The sequence below is a fragment of the Mchenga conophoros genome, linkage group LG6 (assembly GCF_057382185.1).
Source record: "Mchenga conophoros isolate Kocher_MC1m ecotype Shallow Benthic linkage group LG6, M_conophoros_male_GT1.1, whole genome shotgun sequence".
NCBI lineage: Eukaryota > Metazoa > Chordata > Actinopteri > Cichliformes > Cichlidae > Mchenga > Mchenga conophoros.
In genome coordinates, this window is record NC_140531.1 from 23,423,004 (window position 1) to 23,444,030 (window position 21,027).

The following is a 21,027-nucleotide window of genomic DNA, read 5'->3' on the forward strand; positions in this document are numbered from 1 at the left end:
CCATTGCTCTGTAAAAACACTGCAGCAATATTCCATAAAAATGAGACAAGCTAAAGATGAAATGCATGTGAGCCAGTGAAACATTTCAGTACTCCAGAGCCAAGATGAATGGATAATTCTCTGTGTCGCTCTTTCAGCCTTTCCTCCAAGCCCTCAAGCCTTGTTGCATCACCTCATTTGCCCCCTCCCCTTTCTTGCCTCTTGCTGCACTCATAAAAAGAGGGAAAAATACAACAGAAGGAGCTGCTGCTCCTTCGATCACCTGCAGCTCGAAAAATGCTGCAGTGAGGTCCGTACAGCCACAACAAAAACTATTCAATCACGTTGGGTTTATAATGGTTTACTCATGTATAAAAATGCATTTATAGGAGTTGAAAGTAATATTTAGTAAGTCCCTAGTAACGCTGATCCTTTAAATCTATTGTCATAAAAGAATGTTGCAAAAGACAAAGAAGCTTTAAAAAATTTGCTTCTGCAGTGATGCAGATCTACATGCTAAATGTTCACATCTGGAAGTAAACATGGAAAAGATAAAGTAGCATCTTGAAAGCTGAAGGATGAAACGAGTTTAAAACTCCTCGACACCTTTGAGTGCTGAAGAAAAAACAAGAAAGTGCCTTTAAGTGAAATCAGACATTTGACAAGAAGAAAAATGACTCTTTATGGAGGCAGAAACGTAAATTGACATGCATGTACAAGTACACAACAAACCTGTTTGTGCAGACAGTAAACTCAAACGCTGGATGCTGTAGGACAAATGAGAGTGAGAAGCAGAGCAAACACCACCCGTGTAGTCTGCTTGTAGGTACTTGTCAGCGTGAACAAGCCAATTCCTTCAGCAGAGAAGCACTGATTTGAGACATGGCTGAAGGATCGGTTAATAGAATAACAGTTGAAATATAGCACATCCTGCACTCTGTGAACAAAGAGGACATAAAAGTTACCAGGAATCATTCTTAAATTGGTCTTTCTTCCTGGATTTGTCCCACAGACACACACACAGAGTGTAGCAAGAGGCACAAATAAGATATTTGTAAGATATTTGTGTGTGTACATATATATATACACTGTAAAAAAAAAAACGTTGCTAAAACTTAAAAACTCAAGGCAACCGACTGCATTTACGTTTTTAGGTTCTGATGGATAACTTATAATTTCAAGTTTAGGAGATAAGTTGCTTTAGCTAATGTTTTTGTGTTGACAAAATTAATAATTGTCCTTTTTCTCAACTCATATTTTATTGTTTTTGCAACGTATTTCCTAAAGTTTACACAAGGTATTAGTTTTAGTTTCGGCAACGTATTTCCTAAAGTTTACACAAGGTATTAGTTTTAGTTTCGGCAACGTATTTCGTAAAGTTTACAAAAGGTATTAGTTTTAGTTTCGGCAACGTATTTCCTAAAGTTTACAAAAGGTATTAGTTTTAGTTTCGGCAACGTATTTCCTAAAGTTTACACAACATATTTTTTTTTGTTTTGCCAATCAATTTCCTAAAGTTTAGAAAAAGTATCTTTCATAGTTTTCATGAGGTGCTCCCTGTTGTACCAATGAATGTTTACACAGTTGATTTTCAAATAACTTTGTGTTCAAACACAACTGCACCACTGACAATGTTGACTTTTGAGATCAGCCATTTTTAACATACTGACAACATTCAGCCACAAATAAAGTCCTTCCAAAAACACAAAAAAAGTCAAATTTTTGTAACAAATGTTACTCATCCAATTTTAAAGGTGGTGTTGTCAGACAGAATATCAAACCTATCTTGATAGATGGTCACTAACAAACGGATTCAAAACATCAGATGGCAGGATGTGAACAACTTCTATCTGGTTTCCATACAGCAAACAACTTTCAAACAAATTTTTCCACCACTTGTCTTTTAATAGTAATCAACACTCCAATTTCCTGTGAAGTTCAGTATCGTGCCACATTTGTTATAAAACTAATACAAATGTACCTAAAACCAGATTATAAAATTTTTTTAAAACAGCTCAAGTTAGAATAAAACCTTTCAACATTTTATAATAACATGTTATACATGAAATCTGCAATCAGTCATGCAAGCCACATTAAGTAAAGTTAGAACAGAAGACATTGATTCAGAACTTTCTGCACCTTAGTTTTCTTAAAGACAGAAATGAACTTTTTTCAGAGCAACTTGCCACAAAACCCAAAAACTGTAAATCAAAACAAATTGCTGCATTCTGTTTTACACAAGTTGCATTTGAGTTGAACATGTTGTCAAATAGGTTAGACTTTGGTTAAGAGCTTGGTTTTGAAGCTTCTTATCCTCTGGGAACAGGTAGATGTCAACTCCATAAAAATGTGTTGCACAGCTTCAAATGTGTACTTGAGTTCTTTGGGAAACTCCATGTTGAGCCCATAAAGTAGGCCAAACAAGTAGGCAAAGGCAGTGGGAAGGTCTGGCAGATCATCAAGAATAATGTCCTCTTCCAAAACAATGGCAGTGTTGACCACTGTGGACTGCGAGTTGGGTCCCACGTAGTCCTCCAGAACAGTGAGGATGCCCACCGTAACACCTCGGGTTGCCCTCTCAACTGGATCTGTATCCTATGCAAAATAAAAAACAACAGTACATATAAGTCTCTGAAAACCAAAACTGAAGATTGAGTAGATTTGCATACTCACCAGACATGTTAAGAAGAGTTTGGTCTCGTCGTCGCGAACAAATATCGGTAACCCTTCCAAACTGATGGTTCGTCGATGCTGGACTATGTTTGAGACCTAAAACAAGGAAATCAAATAAGACTCAGTCTCATTTATAAACCTACCATTTTGTTTTTAAAACACATTAAGTGTTGTTGCTCAAAATACAGCCTTAAGAAATAAGATGTTGAAATGAGTTATTACAGATAATTGGTCATGTTTTTGTCAGATTTTTTTTATTTATTTATTTTTTAAGTAATTTTGATGTGCAACAAATGTAGCACACTTATTACAACATTTATAACAAAAAGTGCCATGAGTGGGATGAGAGTTGAACTGTCTGTCATGACCTGCAATCTGCCAAACACAGCGCTGCTTGTTAGCTTATAATCCCATTCAGGACACACTTTTTGAAAACTAACAATTTTTACATCAATTTAGTAAATATTTAATAAAGTATCTTTCGTTACAGTGGGAACTTCAGGTTCCTCATAAACCAGACACAAATACATTTTTATATATTACCTGTTCATCAAACTTCTGCAACAGGGAATCCATGTCATTGCGGAAAGCAGCTTTTCTAATTCGATACAGCTTAATCAGCCGAAGTGAGTAAGTGTCGAGGGCAGTCAAGAAGGTCCCCATGAGATCCTTGGTGGTAATGTGTGAGAATTCCGCACAAATCTACAAAGCAACAAAAAAAATATAGAAGAAAACTTTTAAAGGTACATTATATAAAAATCACATTGTTTTCAAATTTGGTTAAAAGAGCTTAATTTCAAAACATTTAGTCTCGGTTGATCTATTGGTCAGGCCTTGATTGGATTTTTTTTTTTTTCCTTTAGTGGTAGTGGTGGTACAAATGATAACTGACGTATTAAAAAAAACAAAAAAAAAAAACCCAAGAAAAATCTGATCGGCAGATCTTACAGTAAGTCTATAGAATACCTAATCAAATGTTGATAAGACAAAATAATGGTTTCAATTGTTACAGGATTCATTGCAGAAAAGAAATAAATCAATAAATTGTATTTTAAATTCATTGAAAAAATTCCATTAATTTTATAGTTATGTAGGAATGAAGTAAGAATAACATCCTGTGGTCAAATTTGTATACTTTCATAACACGTAAGTGACTTTCTCAATCCTGTTCTGTGAGTTTCATGGCTGTTGCCTGCTAAGGGTCAGCACCAAAAGATTCTAGATGCCCAGTGAAGACACGTCATTGCGGCGACCGTGGTTCAGGGGGTTGGGAAGCTCATCTGTAACCGGAAGGATGCTGGTTCTATCCCCAGCTCTCTCTGTCCTGGTCGTTGTGTCCTTGGGCAAGACCCTTTACCCTACCGCTTACTGGTGTTGGCCAGAGGCGCGATATGGCAGCGTCACTTCTGTCAGTCTACCCCAGGGCAGCTGTGGCTACAACTGTGGTTTCCCTGCACCGATGTGTGAATGTGAGAGTGAGTGAGTAGTGGAATTGTAAAGCGCTTTGGGTGCCCAGAGAAGAGCGAAATAAAAGCAATCCGTTATTATACACAGCAAGTTGACAAGTAAATAGATTTCACTTCAATAGTTGTTGGTAATACCAAAATTAGCTTCATATTTTTAGAGCCAAATATTTTTTTATATTTTACCACTAGCATTGTTAGCTCATCGCGAGCCTTCAACCTTTTCTACAAGATATTGGAGTGATACAAACAGATGCTTTTAAAGGTCCTATATCATGTAAAATCAACTTTTTGGAGCTTTTAAACACATTTTAATGTTATTTCCTTAGATTAAAAACCCTCCAGAGTGGTTTTTGGCTTAATTCAGGCATTTCTTAGTTGTCTCAGTGAATCCTTTCCCCATAACCGTGGCTCAGCTCTCTCTTGCAAAACGACTGACTCGTAACATTGGGATTAAAATTTCTTTCTAACAACTCCAAATGCCTTGAAATTTTTCTGGGTGAATAAATGAACGTTTTCCATTTTAGAAATAAGACCACACTGGGGAAAAAGGGAAGAAGAAAAAAAAAAAACGGAAGTTTTCCTTTAAATATTTAAGAGATTATCTTACCTGTTCTTTCAAGAAGAGAGCTGGCCATCTGAGCTGCATTTCCTTGACCAAGGGCTGCATCTCCACAACTTCTTTCCTCCTGAGAGAGAATGTGATGTCCATCTTTTGGGTGATGAGTGCCATGTTCTTATCCCTCTTCTTCATTTCATCTTCCAAAATGCATCTTTCATTTTCAAGAGACTCATCATTGTAGTTTTCTGGGCCATCAGGGATAAAGTTGACTTCACCTCGCTTTGGTTTCTTTAAGGAAAATCTATTTGAGCCACTGTCATCTTCTTCCCCTCTTCTTTTTCGATTGACTGCAACTTCACTACATCCAGCTTTACTTAGCTTGGAACGGTAGTTGCCAAGCTTGAACTTAATGCTTGTTGCCCAACCATCATATCCTGTGCCATTGCCAGGCTCTTTGAGGCAGGGATGTTTGGAAACTAGCTCCTGTGCAACAGATGTTATTTCATTCTTGTCAGGGTACGCTTTGATTGCAAACATTTCTTGTGCCAACTTGTCTAGAATTTCCATCTTGATGTCTCTTGTTACACTTAAATTTGCCCCTGCTTTCTCATATACCTCATTGCCCTTGCGAAGTTTTAACGCTACATCATAGGAAAAGGTTGGGATAGGAAATGGATTTGGCCACTGTGAAGTGCTACGCATGTAGGTCTTTGTGGATGAGGATGGGCTGAAAGAAGATGCTGAACTCACACTGGCTGTATCAATAGATGAGATAGCGCTATGATCAGATGGAGTCTGTGGTGGCGAGGCTGATGCATTTTCCTCCCAAATGAGGTGCAACACTGCCCGTCCAGCAGGTAGCTCCTTAATATCCATCAGGTTGCAAAGTGCATTCCCAAAATCTGGGTCTTCATATTGTATTGCAAAGTCACCTTCAAGTCCAAGCTTTGCTTGTAGTTCATCTTGAAGCTGCTTCACAGATTCTGGAACAGTGGACAGTTGGATTTTTCTGATAAGTTTTGGACTGACGTGGACTCGCAGTAACAGGGCCTGTGAAGACAAACCAAAAAAAAAGGGCGCAATTCTAAATAATTGACAAATTCAAAGTAATCAACTGAAAACTATTTATGAATAATACATACCATCACTTTCAATGCAGGAGGCACGTAACAGGTGTCACCATCAGTTGTCCATCTACGCAGTATTCAGCTAAAGGGTGGTAATCATTCAAATCTTCTGGGTCAAGTATTTCCAGATCTTTGTAGCTGCTGTCAAGCCGATATGATCTGTAGTGTTCCATAAACCAAGAGGAGAGCTTTGTAGCAACAAATGACACTTTCCCAGAGTCTACCAAAATGTTCAGTATCTTGTAGAATTCAGGTAGTCCACTCAGTTGTCCTGATGAAATGATCATGCCTTTAACATACTGGGTCCCATACAGATAAACACATTTAGCAAATGACACAGCTTTTACCTGTGGATATTTCAGTTTCAAGCACTTCTGAAGATTTTCATTCAAGAAACAGATGTCAACTGTGTCAATATTATCAACATGCAGACTTGGTTTAAAAAGACTGTGACCATCTAACAAGTATGCCATCATTTGTTGATGCTTTGAAGAAAGTGTTAGTAGTATATTCTTAAAACATTGGACATCATGCACAGTTTTCTTGAAAAAGTTGTGCTTAGATTCAAATCGAATAGTCCACAAATCAACTAAGGGACCAAAACAACGCACAAGATGACTATAATGTTCAATATAGTGGTGTTTTGGCTTCAAATTAAAATCAGGAAAAGTCTCTATCAGTAATCGTCGATGATCCAATATTTTGGTGTCCAAGTATGACAATATTTCTTCTGATAGAGTTGTCGAGACAACAATTTCAACAAGCTCCTTAAGGTCCATCAATACTTCCCATGATGGCTCATGTTCTGGTATACGGGTCCCAATGATAAAAGGCAGCAAACGCAAAAGTGTCCAGTTTTCATGTCCATTGCCACTCACTCTTCCTGTTCCAAAACTGGCTTTTGTAATTTGTTGTGGCTTGTTGAGATTATCAGAGAATTTATATGGAAATGATTTTATACGTTTGTTTAATCCTTCAAATGTAATAAAACCCTTTCTGATTAAATCTTGAAGACACAAACACAATTCCACAGGGACAACACCTTCAAAGAAATCATGTAATATATCTGGAGGAAATCCAGTGACTGGATGAAAATAGGACAACGCACTTAAGGCACAGGAACCTTTGACACCACACACACTTTGTCTTTGACCATCCTCAAGCTCTTCTAGAAAAATGTTATGCTGTTCCACAGTTCTTAATGGAAATTCTGTAGGATCAAGAGCTGCAATCTGATGTTTATCAATACTACAAAATCGACAAAATTTGTCAACATTAAAGGACTCCAAAAAGCCTGCAAGGCTGTGAGCCCCAAGGTTATCTGCACAGACACAAAATACAGTTCCCTTTAAAAAACTATTTAAAGATTCAACATACACCCCTGTGCTTTCAAGACATTTTAAATCCTCAATGAGTGGATAAAGAAAAGCATCATACCCAAACTGTTTAACGTCTACACTTTTACCAAGAAGAGCAAGCTGTATTGAGTGTAATGTAGAACGAAACCTTGCAGATAAGTTGAGTACAACCCAATAGACAGCAGTTATTTTATGAATTTTTCGAGATGTTCCTAAAGGGTTGCATATTTCAAAGTCGTCAATATACAAAGCTAAACTAATGCAAGTATCTTGCAATCCTAAAAGCTTGTTGTTTTTGAAATACTGCCCATCTCTAAATGATCTGTAACCTTCACTAATTTCTTTATCAAATGCTAACTTTTCAAAGAAACTTTTCTCTTTCAATAAGTTCTCCAAGACCTGGTTTACTGAGACATAAACAAATGTATTTCTAGTTCTCGCTTTGTAGATGTACTCTGTAGGCTCAATTACATGAAAATTATTCTTGAAATAAATATTTCTCTTGTAATCAGTAGATAATGCACCTTTTGGTTCTGTTGAGATAATTAATGGGTTGGTTTTGAAAAGTGCATCATTTATATTTTTAATTACATCATCATCTGCCTCAATGTTCTGTTCAGCAAGCACCTGTTTGATTCTTTGAAATGAATGAACCTGAGAAAATTTTAAAATGTCACTAATTTCCTCAATAATTCTCTGCAAAGCACTTTTAGAAACATGTAACAATGTTTGCATGCATAGAAAAAGTCTAGCTATTTTATGTTCAAGACATTGGTAATCTACAAACTCATTGTCCTCTTTATCACTTGATGCTACACCTGAACCACTTGGTAATGTCTCTGGCTCCTGAGAGGTATTTAAGGATTTATCAGGGGAGCTACTTTCACTAGGACATGCATTTGCATGAGAAATCAGTCTAATACAGTTTTTTATATCTTTTGAGTTTTTGTGCTTTCTGCTTGTGTGTGACGTAAAGGTTGTTAAATTGTTGGTAGCATAGTCACATTTTTGGAAAGGACAGGATACAGTCTGATTTTTTTTTAAGTGCCTTAAAATATGTGAAATAAATGTATGCTGTGAGCAGTTTTCCTTAAATTCACAAAAATCACAAAAAAATGTTGAGATCTCCTGCCTTTTCTTAGCCCTGTTGTGTGATCTGCTAAGGTGAGACTTCAATGCCCCTCGTGTCCTGAACGAACAGACGCAGTCACTGTAAACACAGGGCAAATGAAATCCTCTTCTATGTCGTAGCTGGTGATGTCTTAAGAGTACTTCTTGGCTTGAACAGACAAAAGAGCAGAACTGGCACTGCATACAAAAGCTATAATGAGAAGAGAGGAGAGGACAGTGTCAACAATTCAAAAGAAACCTGAATTAATCTCAAATTACCAAAGTTACATTACCTGATAATGTGTTTGGGGCGGGGGGCAGGCACTCCTGTTCTGATTCCTCTCCTTACCAACTCCTCATCAGTCCCTCATAAATCAGGACAAGCAGTGGTCTGGAGTTGGCTTTTAATTCTCTAAATAAATAAAAATAGCAATTAGTTTTAAAATAAAATACCAGCTTCCTGACATTACTTAAGAATTTTTTTGGCTCACTAAAGTGAGCTGATTCTGCCTTGTAAAATGCCATGTGAAACACAGTAAAACAAATAATTTACAAAACATACATTACATCAAATGTTTAATTTATTTAATTTATTATTAACAAATTGTATTCTACATGGAATGCACCAACAGTATACTGGGATGTATTATGTAAGCCAAGGATAATTTTGTGTGATTGGTTTTACAACTTAGAATGACAAACATTGGATTGAGAGTATGAGTGGGATAAAACTCCTGAAGCATCTGTTTAAATTATCAGTGCATTTATTAATGGTGCTCCATAAATAAACCAAAACAATGTTGTTTTGTGCATAACAAAAAGCTCACAATTGTGCAGTCAAAATGTAAAATAAAAGATGCTGAGCATAATAACAAAGACAGATTTTGCAGCTGCTCTGTTTCCAAGTTCTACTGCGCAACTGACAGCCTGGAGTTTGAAATCCTCTTTGTAACCGTGTCTCTTACAGGCGCCATTTATGGTCCTTACACGCATAATATGGTAATATTACGTTGAAGCAGAGTACGTATCACTCTGCGAGGCTCCTCGGTAGCCGTAATGCTCCAACAATCCATCAAGCAGTGCAGCTTCATAGCTTACCAAAGTCGTACCAAAACATTTTTTGACATATTTTTTTAAGCTGTGTACCACATAAAATTGGTTCGAGGTCAGTAAGCACAACCAGAATTCATACATAAGGCAGACTGTCGATTTTTGAGATGAAAGGATTTTAGGCCGTGCGTCAACGCGTTAGCCCGGTTAGCTCACTAACGCCACCCAGCCCCACGCACGGGGTGATCCGCGGTAACTAGTTAACGGAGATTTGCCCCGTTAATGCAGTTATGGCATTAACTTTACGCTGACAGTACTAAAATAGTAATCTTCAAATGTTTTCTTTTTACCGACCAGCTCCTCTTTGATAGCTGCCGTGTCCATCTTGTCGTTGCCTGCAGGTGAAGCGATGGGGGAGGGGGAGTTGTGTTCAGTGAAGGAGAGAGGCGGAGTAACACAGCGTAGAGACAAAAGTGGACGAAAGAGAGGCAAACTTGCGGCTCCACGAGTATAATGATAATGTAGACTATATCGATATAAACTATATTGTCACATCTCATATTTCATTTAGTGGAGCTCGCTGGCCATGAGGACTCCACCACCCCGTTCACACAGAAACTAAAGCACACATTTTATTGGCTAGATGTGATTCGAACAAATTAAACGACATGGCAGCAGGCGCCCCCGAACTTTATTTTATTTTATTTAAATAGCGGTGGGGGGGTTGCTGCCGTTGGTCATGAGTGAGCCAGCCTATTTTGTTTCGTTCGGTGGTATGGCGGCCACAGACTGCACTTCATGAAATACGCATAGGGGGTGTCGCGGAGGCTTGTCAGATATGAGCGCGCCTCTTTAGTAGCGAAGTTTGTCGGATTTTCATTGTTTTGTGACATGGCACGTAGTTTGTGACATGGAATCTTAAATGATATAGTAAACACATACCCATAAGCCACAAGGCTTCTTAGCCAAGAAAGTAATGCTATGCTAAGTTTCGGAAAAATACGAAGAACTTCAGTTGTGATATTTCTAACAGACAAATTGAGACTGTTCAAACATATACTGTCTGATATAATAAAAGAAACATTACTTGCCTTTAGAAACTTGAGATGAACAGCTCCTAGCCTCACGTTCTCATTAAGGCAGACGGGCAGGTGGCTTTCAGTCCTTGCAAAAGCGCAAAGTAGACCCCGTAGCATCCAAAAATATGAGATGCGCATGCGTACTCAGGCACAGAAAGGCGCCAACAGCTTCAACTCATGTAAAACTTGAATTCATTCATTTTGCCAGCAATAAATTTCATCTGAGACCAACTTTTGCTCCAAAACGTTAAATGATTAGTTGAAACCCTTAATGTATTTGAGTTTATGGGCCAACTGAACTTTTATTGTTGAATTGTGAAAGAAATGACTGTAAGCTCAACAACTGCAAGTTTGATTTTTTACAGTGTATACACATACATAATAAAGACCAGGTGATTGATGTGCAGGAAAGGGTTTCATTTAAACGTTCTCATGCAGAACGTGCTGCTGGTTAAAGAATCATTTCTCATGCAAATCGTATCTTTCTAACACAAATGGGCACGCTGCTGCAGACACCTCTGTCCTGTCCAGCTCGCTGCGGTAATTTAAAATCTAATGATCACGTCTAATTGGATTGACGACCACTACAGCGACTACAATGAACACAGAGCTGGGGCTGCAGATTTTGTTACACTGAAGAGATACCTCATTGATGCGTGCAGATACACAGAAATTAAGAAATGAGAACCCGTCCTCATAGACGAGGGGACAAACTGCACCTGTTCCACATCTGGGAGGTTGTTGAGCTCTATTCCCCTCTCAAGTATCTCCAGTATTTCCTCACAAATTGTAGATTTAGCATTTTAATTTAAAAATGTAAGGGTGTACACACGACTCAAGGAGCCGAGCTGGAAGCTCTGTGTGGTTATCAGTGCTGCTTTGAGCTAATAGCTGAATAACAATGAAGCTTTTGAAGTGGTCACATTTTCCTGATCAATCAATCAACCGGATAGGTGAGATATTTCGGCCTGGACCAAAGTGGTAGACCAATGATCTTGTCACTGAGACTTAAAGTAGACATTTTAATTAGAAAATGATTCATCAGCCTGAAACCTGAAATATTTTATCTGTTAAACACGTGTGACGGGCTGCAATCAGTCATACCGCTCTCCAGTAAACTGTAGTCTTCTGCATTTTACCACCACATTGGCAGCGCAATTAAAGTTCTGAGGCTTATAAATGACTCAAAGCGTACAATGCTGTCAAAGTAAGAAAAATGGAAAACTGCAGAGACAGATTAAACTCTCAGGGGTGAATAGAAAATGCATTTGTAATATTTTTAAGCAGCTTTCATAAAAGAAGAGAAAGTAAATGATGATTCAGAGAGACTGTGATAGAAAACAGACAGACCGAAGGTTCGGGAAAATTTAATGGGATTTCTTGTTTCTGCACTGCCGATGACAACCTTTCACTTCTATCCATATAACACTCAGGCTGTAACGTACAAAGTTCATTTGCAGTCCTGTGAAACACTGAGCACGTCCTTTTAGCAGCCAGGTGCTGATAATCAAATGCATTTGATTGAGTGATCATCAGTGATTGTGAGCGCCTCTGTAAAAGCAGAAGTTTGCATAATGTGCTGGTTTTGAGCATTCAGGTGTGTGTTTATGTGGATTTACTTTGAAGCCACAGGACCTGGGCACCTTGCAGTCATGGATTTTACCATGAGCTCCTCTGCACACTGACGTATTCTAGAGTCAAAAGTGAGACCATCTGTCCAACAGCTAAAAGATGGCCTAAATCGGGCCACGCAACAGGGCAGTGACCTCAAACACAGCAGCAAAGCTACACCAGCATGACCGAATGCCCGCAAATCTCAGTGAACTGAAGCAGCGTTGTAAATAAGAGTGGACTAGAATTCCCCCACAATGGCACGAGAGAGAAAACCTTTACTTAATCATTACTTTGGTTATTGCTGCTAAAGGTGGTTCAGTACATGACTGAATCGTGGAGTGTACTTAGATTCGCACGAGACTGCAGAGTCTCTGTGCAAACTTTCTTTTCCACAGGGTTATTTGTGTTTCAGTGTGATGGGGAGTTATACATTAAAATGAATGTTGCCAAGGTGACTTCATGAAGTAGTTTTGATTACATCATTTTTAGACAAGAGTTATTAACTAACACCAACAAGCTTGGTTAGCAAGCTGCACAGAGTATAAATACACACAGAGATAAATACGATCTAATTTGCACAAAGTAACAAGAACTGAGCACAGACTTCTTCAGACCGCAAGACAAATTTACAAAACTTACAACATGATAAAGATGCCCCCGAACTCAGAGTTGGTTGCCCATTTGTTTTATACTGAGCTTCTAATCTGTGCATTTCCTCTGTAACATGAGTCTGTGGCACTAACACACCTTCTAAAGCCAGTCTGGAGTGGCAGTGTGGGAAGCTACACTATTACACTATGACAATTTTCAGCCCGAGGGCTTGTCAACAAAATTCATCTACCCCGAATTTATCGCTTATCTTCCCTCACCTTTTATTTATGTATTTGACTGGATTAATGGCCCTGAAGCTTTAACGCTGGATGATTTTTCGATTGGTCCTGTGTTTTCTGTCCAGATTAAAAATAGTTTCTCTACTATCCACACGGGATAATCTGTAATTAATTTGGCAATGCTCGTACATCTGATAGGATAAACCGAGATAAATTTCAGAGAACTTCTGAGTGCAGGTTGGTTATTCAGTACTTAAAGAAGAAAAACTGAAGTTTTACTTTGAGGGCTGGCAAACATTACAAACACATTAGCATTTTTGTTGTAAGCAGGGTATCATTGTGATGATAGCATTCAGTCCAAAACCAGCTGTTTTCTCACATGGGCATAGAGAGGAAACAAAAGTGGTTGTAGACTGTGATCATCCTGGTGCCTTTCAGATGATATTCTTTATTTGCTGCCATGATGCGGTGTAAAAGCCTCCTCCCCCTCCTCTGCAAGTTCGCCTTATGGCTGTAGCTCATTTCCACACCATTGTGTTTTTATTGTGTAGCTGTCCCCTGTGCTACATTTTAATGCATTGTGGCTTCACATTAAATCTTCAAACTGCTCTTTCTTCTTCAGGCAGATCCTACTAAGGTGGAAACAGTCCAAGATGTGCTGGCAAGGGCGGCGGCAAAGGGCCTCCTGGGCGGAATGATTCCCGAACAATCAAAAGCTGCTAAAAAGGGGAAAAGCAAGAAGAATCGAGCAGCATCAGCCAGCAGCAAACCTTCATCCTCCTCCAGCCTTGAGAGGGAGACGGGAGGAGAGCTGCCAAATGGACGAGATCCAGTCACACCTTCAGGAGATGAAGAGGAGAAAGGCGAGGGAGATGATGAGGAGGAAAAAGTGGGCGAGACAGAGAAAGAGGGGGAAAAGAAGAGGAGGGGGCATAAAGGGCGTAAGCGAAAAGGCCATTCAAAGCAAAGCAAGAACACTACTGTCTCCACGCATGAACCTAAAGGCCACAAGAAGAAACAGACAAAGAAAAAAGTCAACCAATCACATCACAAGAGGCGTCGGACGAAAAGCAAACCGAGACGAATACCTCGCCTTACACTAGCTTTAATGTCCTCTGCAAAACCCTCCAACCACTTGTCTCCAATCACAGCTCTGGCACAGAGGATGAGCATCAATCCAGCGTTTAAATCACAGCAGACATTACTCAGCACGCCTTCCCCCGCTGGAAAGCATCCTTCAACCACTCTTCCTGCCATACCCGCTCCCCACACCGCCTCCACGGGACTAAACACACAGCCTGAAAGAGCACAGGAAACATCGAACGACGCTGCTAAACCAGCAAAAGAGGCGGTCAGAGCTGACAATGTGGGGCTGCCACCAATCTCTCTGCGCAGCAGGAGTGGCAGTTCTGGCTACAGGCCTCTGTCTGGGACCCTCAACTCCCAGCAAGGCAACATGTCTACGTCTTCATCCTCAATCTCTCTGCCTGATGTATAAAAAAAAAAGTATTCTCACGGATGTACTAACTGGAATGTACTAACGCCACATCAAGTGCTTTTTAATTATTACAATATTTAAATTATTTTGTAGCCATTTCTGCTGCTTAGATTTGTTTTTTAAATATATGTGGCTCACTCATAAACTAGATCTTCTAGTAATTTATGTTGACTAATACACAAATAAATTACTAATTGGGCCACAGTGAAGTTCAGTGAAGAGCAGGTTGCAGTATTTGTCAGGCACAAAGTGTAACTACTGACCTGATTGGTACCCATCTATCAGTCAAGGTGGCCACACAACTGAAAAATGCAGAACTCGACATGATTTAGATGGTTTATCATGTCAAAATTAAGTGCTTGGTATAGCTGTCATGGAGGCCTGGCTTAAAGGTGACATATGCTCATTTCAGGCCCATATTTTCCTTTGTGGGATCTCACGGTTGTTTTACATTCACAGTTTAGAACTGTTACATCACTACATTTTCATTTTTGCTTTTTTCCTCCAGTAAAATGATGCACATCTCTTTACTTCAGTGATACAAAAACAAAAAGTTTCATGGGAATAAATAACTCTTAATGACTCACGAGCTGCAGACAGCTGGACTCTGATTAAGCAAGAGACCGATCACAAAAATAGCTGCAAACACACATGCGCACGCACAGGTTTTATAATGCTGTTTATTCTCACAATTGGTTACATTGATAAAGTGTACAAATCAGTGAGCAGCAAACGGAAGCAGACACATCCATCAGTGGGAAATGGATAGTGTATATATGTGTGTGTGTGGGCGTTGTTTATGTGCAAGACTGACAAGAGATGCAAGGAGTCCACTGCTGCTACAATCCTCCTCCTCACCCTCCGGTCAGCGGTTCAGACGGAGCAGTGGACTCCCAGCTCTCGGTACACTGTACAAGGTGAAGATATAATCCATAACCTGCTGTGTTCTGCAAAGCGGAGCTTGTTGTAGCGTTGTGACTAAACCGGGGACTGAGACGATGACAGTCATGAGACTTTACTTGCCCCAACTAATAAAAATCAGTATATACCTTTTATAAAATAGAATAAATAAAATAAAAAATATTTCTGTTCAATACATACAGTCTCTCTCTCTCTCTCTCTCTCTCTCTCTCTCACAACCGTCCCAGAGCGTGCGAGGCTTTTCATGACTTTCCGTTTCTCCAGATCAAAAGAATGCATAGATAATTGCTAAGTTAAATTCAGCATCAACTTAACTGCCAACTGTGAGCGCTTCCGATCGCCTCCGTGTTCATTATCTCGTATTTTTCTTTATCTACAATGTATATCAGTATTTTACACTTTGGCCATTTGGTGAATTTTCAAAAAATAGAAAAGAAAAAAAAAAAAAGGCATTTCATTAGAGGAAAATAACAGGCAAAGAAACACATTAAAGAAAAACATAGCTTATAACGATGATTAATGCCAAATGTTACATGAAATCAGTATTATGTACAGAAAGTTTTTGTCATCTCGTTCACATTTCAGCATCCTTGTGACAAAAGAAGAAATCATCTCCGTTACTAAAATAGTTTCTTTAGGTTCCCCCGTGGAGCCAACAGACGAAGTGCAAGACAACATGCTGACCGTTAGCTAAGCCCCCCCCCCCCTCAAGTTACTGCCTCAGCCCCTGTCAAGCATTTCTTTGTTTTTTTAGGCCACTTATTTATCACAGAAATGTGACGCAGCACAAACAAAAACAGGCAAAGACGAAGACCGGGAATCTCACAAGTCAAGGAAAATACCCGTGACTTCAACTCAGCCTCCTAGTAGATGTGCCTAGTTTGAAACTCCTATGTCGCCTCGTTCTCAAGTTTCTGAAAACTTGACCTCTGACCTTGACGTCAAAGTGACTGATATCCAAACTTGTCCAAGACTTTTAGTAGATGCAGCTATGGCACCAAATCCTACGTCACCTTGTTCTCGAGTTATCGCCCTCACAAACTTAGGTGTCCAGGCCTCACAGCTACGAGGGGAAACCCTCCGCTCTGCACAGCTGCACCCACCCGGAGGACTGACCTGGACGGTCAACCAGAAAAGTTTGGTGACTTCTGCATTGGGTCTCCATAAGGTAAACTTTTTTACGAATGTGCTACAATTGTTACTGCTCCCTTATTCACAGCAGGTAGCTTCATGTGTTTGATTTGGAAGATTTGTTTGTTTTTATCTTTTCCAACTATGGGATGTCATTCCAGACACGAAGGCATCTCGTCCTGGGAACTTGTGCATAGTTACTGAACCACAAACAATTCAAGGGACGGCTGCAGCTCGACATCTTCAAAATCTTCATCTTAAAAAAAGAAATCATGGAATTGTGCAGTATTAATCTGGAAGTTTTGAAATTTTAGTTAAAGCAAAAATAATGAATTTTGGACTTTAGATTTTTAAATGCTGCGTCACATATCTGCAGTAACTCTTGAAAGCGTATTACGCGCAGACTAGCATCTCCTGCTAACAGCAAATGTTCAATTTTGGACCCTAACAATGATGAACGTCTTGAACAGACTTTATATGTTTTATGAAGAGTTGGACCATATTTTTTTAATCCGGCTGTTGTTTTAACATTAGGCAGTCATTTTGAACCAGCTGCTAGCAATATGATGCTAAATGTCAGAGGCCAGGCTACTCCTTCTGGCATAAAAGTTGGTGTCCTCAGTAGAAAGTGAGCCATGATCCATTCTGCACCAACCTTCTTAGTCCCAGGATAACCAATCAGGTACACACAGTGAAAAATGTACCACCATACTGCAGCAGGTTGAAATACAAACACAGATTACAATTATGCTTTAGTGTTTCCATTTCTTTAAAAGGAGCCTATAAAGAGAGGACAGAGCTCTGATGTAGCAGCATCGTCTGGAAAAGAAGCCGAGAGTGAACCCAAAGCTTGACAGGCTCTAATCAGGGGGTTTAGCAAAGGGTCGCCTAACAGAGTATTAATCTGCTGCCCCACACCCAGGAGGGAGATGCGTTGTTGTGAGGATCTTATGTGATTTTTAGGTGACATAAAGGACTTCATTAGTTATTACCATACATCCAAGCTTGTCAGATATGTGATAATAAGGAGCTAGCAGGTGAAACTGGAACTCTGCACAACACAGACACAGAGCGAGCGGTTTCATTACACTGATGAAATCAGACGTACAGTGAGTAAGGAAACACAAGGCGCGTTCAGCTGAACACAATCCTGGAGACAGACCGATATAGAGTCCATTAAAGTCCGTCAGTCTGGGTCAACACGTCTCTCTGCTGGCTTTCCTCTAGAAAACATCCACAGCTAAAGAGAAAATTGTCCTCTCTCTTTCTCAAATCACAGTTCACATCAGCTGTGGACTAAAAATCATCACAACCACACCCAGGTATAAAAACGCATTCCTCAAGTGTTCCTCCAGGCTTGTTTGTGTTTTTTAATGCCACCCATGATCTTTATTAGTTTAAATGAAGTCTGATGACCGATACTGAGGTGGGATTTAAAGGAATAATCCGTCAAACTTCCTCCAACATGTGTATTAAAGAGCAGCAGCATGCTGAAGGTCTCCTGTGTTTGGAGCAGCACTGTACTAGAGAGAGAGAGGGTCAGCGCCACCCGCCCCCATCTCGTCCTCCGTTATGGCTATCTTCTGTCATTTCCTAGAGGGATGAGAAAAGAATAACAACGTAAACAAGGAAATGCGCGAAGTATGTTTCGGGTGAAAGGTCACCACTCGTTCAGACGCGGGGCTGACTCTCGCACAGCTGATGAGAAAGAACGAATAAGACAGGATAAACGAACCGTGCGACTTCTGATTTCTCACCCTCGAGTCTCTGAAAGCAGCAGCAGTGTATTGATATTGTATAGAATGATTCACATTTAGATAAAAAGCTCATGCAGGGTCAAGTGGTTGGAGGGTGTAGACTGAAACAAATCTCTTTATCTTCCAATGATCATCCGCTGATATGAAACTTTTCATCTCCTTACGGTTACAGTCTACTGAAGATGATGAGCAAGAGAGCTCGGGGGGGGGGAGGACAACCCGGTGGATGAGGTTGGAGGAGGAGTGTGGCCAGGTGTGAAAGGTCATGCTGTCAGCACAGGCACAGACACAAATGCACAAAGAGCACGGAGAGATCAGCAGCAGCAGCACACAGGATCACTTCCTGCCCTCTTCTCCTCTGCTGCTGTGAGCTGAGGGGAATGAGACCTACTTCTATGTACACCATCGCCTGCATGGCCGGCACTCAGGTGGTCCTCTTCAGACGTGGGGTTGGTGCCTTTTTAATTCTCACTTATTTGGAAGAAACAGACTTGAATTGCGGCTCAAGAGCCAGTTAACTCTTGAGGTGAAATTCCAATTTGCTTCCAAACCAGTGAAGGAGTTGTGACAGGTTAAACCCCCCACCCCCAAAAAACCCAAGGGTTTTACTGCGTTTCCATGGCTACTGGGGTCTGTGGTGGTGACGGGTTTTGGCAGCGATGCGTCGAGTTACTATGGTGACTTGGGGCCGTGGTCGAAAGCCGGTAGTGTTTCACCACGGTTACTGTGGCAACTCTGTGACAGGTCTCTTCTGTTTGAGGGTGTCGATGAGAGACAGGACGCCTCGCTTCACACTGGTCGACACCCGGCGGGACACCGAGTCGCCGGGAGGCAACGAACCGCAGGCCTTCTGGGAGGGCGGTCGAGCCACCAAACACTTCTGATACCGCAGCTGTAAGAGAGCGAGGGAGAGAGAGCATAAATTATGGAGAGTTACAACTGCTGAGGATACGACTGTGGAAGGGGCAAGTGTGTGTGTGTGTGTGTGTGTGTGTGTGTGTGTGTGTGTGTGTGTCCGTCCTTGTGGGGATCAACAGCCCTTTTAGGGAGCGGTCCCCAATCCCTGGGCCTCGGACCGGTACCGGTCCGTGAGTCGTTTGGTAGCGGGCCGCGACGAGAGTTGAGGCTCGGGTGTGAAATGTATAGTTTTCAGGGTTTTTATCAGTTTTCAGAGTTATTTTGTTATCGTTTTTATCGTTAACTCTGTTTTCCTCGGTCTTTTCACGTGTGTTATAAATAAATCTTCTTTTTTTCGGTACCGGTACTAGTTTTATTTTGTTGTATTTATCCGCGACACCTTAAAGGCCGGTCCGTGAAAATATTGTCGGGCATAAACCGGTCCGTGGCACAAAAAAAAAAAAAAAAAAAAAAAAAAAAAAAAAAAAGTTTGGGGACCGCTGGTTTAGGGGAACAAAATCCCAGTCCCCACAAGTTTGAAGGCATTTTTGAGACTTAAAATGTGGTTTTAGTGTCAGGCTTATAATTGGTTTATGGTTAGGTATAGGGTAAGGGTTGGGTAATCATTAAAAAAAAAAAAAAAAAAAGCATTATGTCAATTAGATGTCCCCACAAGATATGACCCAATGTGTGTGTGTGCATTTGGAGGGTTGACTGCACCAGTCAGACTGCACCTCTGCTAGCTGTGATCAATAGTAATGACTAATGATTCTTGTCACCATCAATCTGTGTGTGTGTGTGTGTGTGTGTGTGTGTGTGTGTGTGTGTGTGTCTCCATATATCCAAAGTTCTGATGTGTGATCAATAGTGCAGTCAGCAGTCGACCACAGCAGAGGAGGGCGAGTAACCTCCACTAATGGGATGCATCGCAGCATAAACAGCGCAGATGGGACTCTGGGTTTGTGATCACATTATACTGATGAAATGGAAACACTGTGAAGGTATTACGGCTTTAACACAACTGTTATTACTTCAAATCCATATACAGTACATCCTGTTTGAGAAGTTTTCAGCAGAGCAGGAAACACCGCTGTGTGCAATCTAAAGCATTTACCATTTAAACAGAAAATCTATAGCGGATAACCTGCAAGGGCATCCACTGCAATTTAACTGCTTTATCCTGATCTAAATGCATGTTTCAAACCAGCAACGCTTTGACATGGGGTCCCACTGCAACTTGAGCAAATCGTACTGGTTAGAGCATCTGTCAAGACTGAACAATCAAACCCCAACTACACTACCGCCAAGGACATCCACCTTCAGAGAGAGGGAGGCTCTAAAGATCTTCCCGTCTGTAAAACCTCTGCATCAGCAGCATTAACATCAGCTGGTAAATAACTTAACAAGCTCTTTGTTAAGTGCAATCAAGAGTTCAGAGATTTAATTAAGCTACAGAAAAAAATGCAAACGGCTCAAAGTTTCTCTTCTTTTACCCATTTAAAGTTCTTTTACATCTAACTCTTAATCCATGTACGGACCACAGAGCTGAATTTCAGCTTGTGTGACTCACCATACAAGCTGCCTGTACGGCCTCAGACACGCTCCCAGCATTGGGCTCACACCAGAAGATGTGACAGTCGAAACGATGGCCGCCAGCGTCCATGATGAAGGCAAACGTGTGCACGTCACGCCCAACGCCCATGAAGGACAGGAAGCGAACACGACACTCTACCAGCACATCCTCTTCATCCTGCGGACAGAAAGTCTGAACTCTTTAGGCATTAGGTATTAAAGAGCTCACTCTCATCAGTAATTTATTTAAACAGCTACAAACAGCAGCTGGGCTGTTCAAGCTGAACGCCGTGACTTCTTCACACACACGGGAGTGGAGTTTCTGTGTGAGCTGCGATTCATCGCTCGGGTCAGCGGCTTATTTTCTCTCGCTCCAGAATGCAAGGTGTGTGTTTTTTCAGCATTT

At 40.5% G+C, this 21,027-nt stretch overlaps 3 protein-coding genes across 7 annotated transcripts in view; 1 reads left to right on the forward strand and 2 right to left on the reverse strand.

Moving 5' to 3' along the window:
• Positions 1-14,343, forward strand: part of LOC146572619 (protein NSUN7-like) — a 29,209-nt gene extending 14,866 nt beyond the window's left edge. Inside the window, exon 13 of the mRNA XM_085278495.1 lies at positions 13,468-14,343. Within this exon, the coding sequence (XP_085134621.1) occupies positions 13,468-14,343 (876 nt within the window). The remainder of the gene's footprint in view (positions 1-13,467) is intronic.
• Positions 1,928-10,488, reverse strand: LOC146572620 (uncharacterized). 2 transcript variants are annotated; one of them, XM_085276870.1, is made up of 8 exons: positions 10,414-10,488; positions 8,566-8,684; positions 8,295-8,483; positions 5,820-5,963; positions 4,726-5,727; positions 3,196-3,354; positions 2,653-2,748; positions 1,928-2,574 (listed from the first exon to the last, which is right to left on the reverse strand). In XM_085276870.1, the coding sequence occupies exons 4-8, from the start codon at positions 5,820-5,822 to the stop codon at positions 2,254-2,256; spliced, it is 1,581 nt and encodes a 526-aa protein (XP_085132996.1). In that variant the 5' UTR covers positions 5,823-5,963; positions 8,295-8,483; positions 8,566-8,684; positions 10,414-10,488; the 3' UTR covers positions 1,928-2,253. The 2 variants fall into 2 exon arrangements, with proteins under 2 accessions (XP_085132996.1, XP_085132995.1); XM_085276869.1 differs by lacking the exon at positions 10,414-10,488 and adding an exon at positions 9,677-9,973.
• A 666-nt stretch (positions 14,344-15,009) lies between the features above and the next one.
• Positions 15,010-21,027, reverse strand: part of apbb2b (amyloid beta (A4) precursor protein-binding, family B, member 2b) — a 56,254-nt gene continuing 50,236 nt past the window's right edge. For all 4 annotated transcript variants that reach the window (XM_085276872.1, XM_085276875.1, XM_085276874.1 and 1 more), the window contains 2 exons: positions 20,620-20,799; positions 15,010-19,044 (listed from right to left, as the gene is read on the reverse strand). In XM_085276872.1, the coding sequence (XP_085132998.1) occupies positions 18,874-19,044; positions 20,620-20,799 (351 nt within the window). In that variant the 3' untranslated portion in view covers positions 15,010-18,873. The remainder of the gene's footprint in view (positions 19,045-20,619; positions 20,800-21,027) is intronic.

Coding starts and splice junctions, on each gene's coding strand:
- LOC146572620 (XM_085276870.1), bottom strand. Junction 3,355..4,725: donor CTCTCTTCTTGAAAGAACAG/GTAAGATAATCT, acceptor GTTGCTTTGTAG/ATTTGTGCGGAATTCTCACA. Junction 2,749..3,195: donor TGCAGAAGTTTGATGAACAG/GTAATATATAAA, acceptor TCCTTGTTTTAG/GTCTCAAACATAGTCCAGCA.